Raw genomic sequence first — 5,257 nt, 5'->3', positions numbered from 1 at the left:
TACTACTACTACTACTACTACTACTACTATAAAGTTTTCAGAAGTGGTCAGAAATGAAAGGCTGGCAAGCATACACTATCTGAGCATCTGCAGGGGTCGGTGTGCCCTGTTTTCATTTTCCAGTATTGAAAGGTGATGGTTATCTAGATTCTTGGGATGATTTCTTAAATGATCCCTGCCAGCGTTTGCAGCACAGCTGAGGTTTCATACCTGCAAAGAGTTGCTCTGTATATCACCTGTCAGTGCTGCTGCTTTGCTGCAGTGAAGCAATCACGGGCATCTCATTTGTCGGAAAATGCTGAGATGTCCCTGTGTTTCTCCACCTGTAAAAAATTCTGATTTTGGGCCAGCAGCTCTTGCACAGTGTTTCCTTTTGGCAAAAGCCTGTCTACCAGAATTTTTGCTGGACTCTTCATTACAACTGGCAGGAAAAAATGGATAAGGGTGAACAGTTCTGTCTGCTTTCTTTCCTTTTTAATAATCCTGTTTTGGAGTGGCAGAGTGGGAGAGGACTGTGTGCTGGCAGACCTTTTGTATTTTGTGTCACAGGCTGTTGAAAGAGTTCTCAGACATATAACTTTCTTTTCGTGCACTTTAAGGTCATATCCCACCACGTGTAGACATATGGCGGGCTGGATAATCTTTCTTTCATCACCAGAGAATGAAATGCTCTCGGTAGCTTTCTGTAGCCAACAAAAATCTTTTTGTCTTTCTTCTCTCCCACTGTTTTCCCAAGCAGCAAGTTTGCTAAAAGGCTTCTCCTTGAAGGGGGGAGCACCTGCTCCGAGATACGGGCCCTCAGGCAAAGACAAACGGCCAAGATGAAATGAAGGGTCTGGCAAACAGTGGTCTGCCAGTGGCAACTGCAGCCCGGTTTTGTACAAAACAGCCCTACAATTTTATTGAGCTTCGTTGTAAAGAAGTTAAGGAAGTGGATGAGAGCCGCGGGGCAAAGTTCAGAAACAAAAAAAGTGCAATTCGCGGCCCAAAGGTGGTCTCATAAAGATAACAAAACCCGGTATTTATCCGCCTGTGAAAAGCTGGCCCGACAAAAACCTGTGGTCTGTTCCACGTCGTATTGCATATATGTAGTGACTTTGCTTGTGGTGATTTGTCTACTATAGAAACTGGATGGCTTCTACGGTGAGCCTGGGTAAAGAAACATTGTTGGAAGATGGAATGCCACCTGCAAAAAAGCCCAGGTAAATTTAATTATACTCCAGTGAATTTCTTCTAATAAGAGTTTTTTCCGTAACCTTGCATTGTTCTTTAAAGAGCATGACGCTTGGCACCAAGCCCCAGCAGTCGTTTTGGTTGCTGATCCAAGAAAACCACGCTGTCTCTAGCCGTGCCCTGTAACTAGTATTTTTCTGCGGTGCATGGAACAAAGGCCTTAACACCCAGAACGTACTTCGTTGCTGTTTTTTTTAACCTCTAAGCCAGGATGCATGGTTGCACAGAAAGCTGTTTTGGACTGTACTCTCTCGATGGTTTGGATCGGTGTTAACCCTAGCTCAGGTCCTGTCCACACGCAGGGTCACGTCAGGTGTGGTCATGCTTCTTCACTTGAGTTGGACGCCAGTTCCCGGGAGGATGGGCAACTAGTCAAGTTAGTATGATTTTGCTGCGTGTGAAAGCTAAATAATTCCACTCTGGAGGCTCCCCATGCTAATAAGTAGGTCGTCTTACACTTCTCCAAGCAGGGACCTGAGCACAACACTAACTTGGGGCATACGTACGCTTCTTTCCGTCCAGGGTTGGTACTGTAGCTGCTGCAATAGCATGGGCTCAGAAATTAAGGCATTGCCGTCTGCAAACGAGCAGATAATTAATCTAGTGAGTTGTCTTCCACTATTCTGATCTATTTATGAGTGACGGAGGGCTGGAAAATAGTTTCTGTGAGGGAGCCCTGGTCTCAAGGTTGGTCCAGTGACTGTGAAATGAGCAGAAAAGAGGCTGAGAGATTGTTTTTTCTTGCTCAGGATATCAGGGTAGAAACAAGTGTATTTATCATCGTGGGAACAGAATGCCTCTTTCAGAGTTGTCGTATAGGACATTAAGACTTGGGTATTTGTTATTACTTTGGATTTCAGTCCCTAGGTTTCTGGTTGTGTTTTTATATTAGCTCATTAGCATGCATACTAATTTATTATTTTAGTGTGAGGCTTGCAGTCCCAAAATGAAAACCCATTTATCACCAGTAACAGTGAAGACCTCCTCAAGAAAAGGGTTAACTCATCTGTTTTCATAGGCAGAAGTGGAGGGAAGGCAAAGCTCCATCTGTGTGGTGTCGGTTTTCTTTCCCCTTCTCGCTAAATATCACGTGTCTGCAGATAAAAAAACATTCCTTCCAAAGGAGCTGCCTCCCTGGGCTGCTGCTTCCATCCTCCGGGAAGCTGCAGCTGGTCCCCTGCTTCAGAAAAGCAGCTTGATACCAGGCAAGGCATGATGAGGAGAAGCACATCTACTTAATAAATAATAAACATCAAATTTAAAAGCACTGTGCAGGTATAGAGCTAGGAAAATAAGGAAGAGGGGAAGAGGAGGAAGGAGAATATAGCCACGCAGCTCTTTCATAAGACTTTTCATGTGATCTGAGCTTACAAGTGTCCCGCTTACGTTGCAAGAGAAACAGGGAAGGGATTTCTGGTACGGCAACGTCCTGCTAAGTGGTTTTCTCAGCAAAGATGGGCTCGGGGTGGAAAATCCTCTGCAGGGCAGAGCTGGGAGGAAGCCTTTGCTTCCTTCCTTTTGTGCTGGGATAAATGGGGCTGCTGTCTTCAGGACCCCGTTTGGCACCTTATTTAAACCAGGAGCAGTCACGGTTGTGTTTATTCCCTGCGTGGTGGTCCGATGTGTGCTTTGTCTCAGTACATAAAGAGTCTGTATATGTCTCTACAGCCATTTCTATTCCATATTGCTCACCACACCTTTTCCAGGATCTCCAGCCTTTCTCCTAGCTTCCGGGTAACTATTATTAAGAAGACCTCCCTTATTCCAAACTTTAACTGAATTAGTTTTGCTTCAGAAGTATACCTGGGCGGTACTGACTTCCTCAGTAACCGCCTCAGTAACAGACTCGATTGCCAAATATGTTGTACTTATGTACCTTGTAATTGTGGGCGTTTGTGATGCTGATCCATGGAGCTGCACGCTGTCTTTTAAGGGATACTGAGGCTGCTCTTCTCATTCTCCGTTTATGAGGGGACCCTAATGGACACGTTGATTCAAAATTTAGGCAGAGAGTACCTCCCTTGTCCTTGGTCTGCATGCTCCATGACCCGAGACATCCTTCCACCTCTGACGGTACCAGCTGTGCTACTTTCTTCTCTTGCAGGAAGCTGTTGCCAAGCCTCAAAACCAAGAAGCCTCGGGAACTTGTTTTGGTGATCGGGACAGGAATCAGTGCAGCAGTTGCTCCCCAGGTCCCAGCGCTGAAGTCTTGGAAGGGGTTAATCCAGGCTCTCCTGGATGCCGCTATTGACTTTGATCTCCTGGAAGATGAAGAGAGCAAACGGTTTCAAAAGTGTCTCCATGAAGACAAGAACTTGGTTCATGTTGCCCACGACCTTATCCAGAAGCTGTCTCCGGTGAGTGTGCTTATAGCACTGTACGTAAATATTCAGTACTCTGCCCTGCGCATAGGACTTGGCTTTTGGAAATAGCTAAATTTAGTTCTCCAGCGTGCCCCCATCTCCACCAATTCCTCTGCCTACAAGGAACCTCAAGTGCAGTTACTCTGCTGGGTTCCCAAGACAGAATTGTGCCATGGACACCAACTTTTGGGTATTTTACTTGGAGTATGCTGGGGGGGAGTACCCACCTCAATGCAGTAAGTGCTCTGTGTTTGCCTTACCTATAGCTTTGCAGAGGTCTTCGAGAAATATGTGGGTAGTTTTTCATTGAGTCACTTGGAATGAAGCATTAAAAGAAGCCCCACTCTGATCTTAATCTGTCTCCCCTTCTCAGCGCACAAGCAATGTTCGCTCAACCTTTTTCAAAGACTGTTTATACGAGGTGTTTGATGACCTGGAATCTAAAATGGAAGATTCTGGGAAGCAGCTGCTTCAGTCTGTGCTTCACCTAATGGAAAACGGGGCACTTGTGTTAACCACAAACTTTGATAACCTGCTGGAACTGTACGCAGCACACCAGGGGAAGCATCTGGAGTCTCTTGACCTGACTGATGAAAAGAAGGTAAACGATGATGGTTGTTTTTTGTCAGGGCTGAGCTGGGACAACACAGGACAGTGGCGGCTGTGGGATATGCCCTCACGCCCGTGTAAGGGGATTGTACTGTTTGTAGTAATTTAATTGACCTTAGACAAACTCCAAGCAGAGGCTCTGACCATTTGGGGCGGTGAACAGAGGAACGAAGACAAATGTACGCTTTTGAAATGCTGTGCTTGCTGGTTGACATCCATTGCTCAGGAGGAGCCCTTAAGCCTGGTATTTCTTTGATCTCTGTCCTTAAAACTTCTGGCTTGGCCTTGCTGAAGTATTGCAAGCCTCACTTCCACATAAGGCTTGGATTGACGTTTCTAACTGACACGGGAAACTCTGCACGAGACACAAAGCTGAGCTTTCTATTTTTACAACATGGTGCAGAGTGCTTTTCGTGACAGAGCGTTTTTGGGGCTGTAGCCTTCAAGGCTTCTCTCTTGCCCTATGTCCTCTTTCTGAAATGGCTGAGTGGCTCCTGCTGGGTTACTTGTGTGCTCCGGCTTCATCTGCCGTGCTCTCGGATTTGTAGCTGCTCGCTTCATGCAAGCTTCCTTCCTTCTGCCCCAGGTCTTCAGTCAGGCAGAAAATCAGACTGTCAACCCTGAGCTCTATGCCACCTGCCCACCTGATCTTTCCACTCTGGGTTTTACTGGTGGGGAGCATCTTGTCCTTCTGTTTACTTGTTAAACACGTGCCATGTGTAGGTGCTGCGCAGTTGGTCTCTTTCCATTCTGAGTCATTTCTGTGCTTCATGTTGCCTGCATGACCTCTTAATCTGCATGGCTGGAAGTACTTACAGTGTTACAAATAAGCATTCTAATTATTACGAGCTTAAACAAGCTAAGGTTTGCAAGAGTAAACTGAGAGCCTTGGAAGTGGCTTTCTGAAATGAAGGTCAGCTGTTGAACTTCCTCAGTTCTTCTCAGAGCCTAGAGAGGCCAAGAAATGAAACTTTGTAGGCTTGAGAAACATGCAGACGTAATATTTATAGAGTTTTCCCCTTTTTCTGCCAAGTCTGGTATATTCATTCAGT

General features: G+C 45.8%; 1 protein-coding gene across 1 annotated transcript in view; it reads left to right on the top strand.

Moving 5' to 3' along the window:
• The first annotated feature begins 1,128 nt into the window (after nt 1-1,128).
• The window catches only part of FAM118B (family with sequence similarity 118, member B), a 6,956-nt gene continuing 2,827 nt past the window's right edge, over nt 1,129-5,257 (top strand). Inside the window, 3 exon segments of the mRNA XM_010294126.1 lie at nt 1,129-1,202; nt 3,338-3,590; nt 3,970-4,197. Of these exon segments, the coding sequence (XP_010292428.1) occupies nt 1,132-1,202; nt 3,338-3,590; nt 3,970-4,197 (552 nt within the window). The 5' untranslated portion in view covers nt 1,129-1,131.

Source organism: Phaethon lepturus, unplaced genomic scaffold, assembly GCF_000687285.1.
Source record: "Phaethon lepturus isolate BGI_N335 unplaced genomic scaffold, ASM68728v1 scaffold35549, whole genome shotgun sequence".
Lineage (NCBI taxonomy): Eukaryota > Metazoa > Chordata > Aves > Phaethontiformes > Phaethontidae > Phaethon > Phaethon lepturus.
Note: the sequence above shows the minus strand (reverse complement) of the source record. Positions and strands in the feature narration are given on the sequence as shown.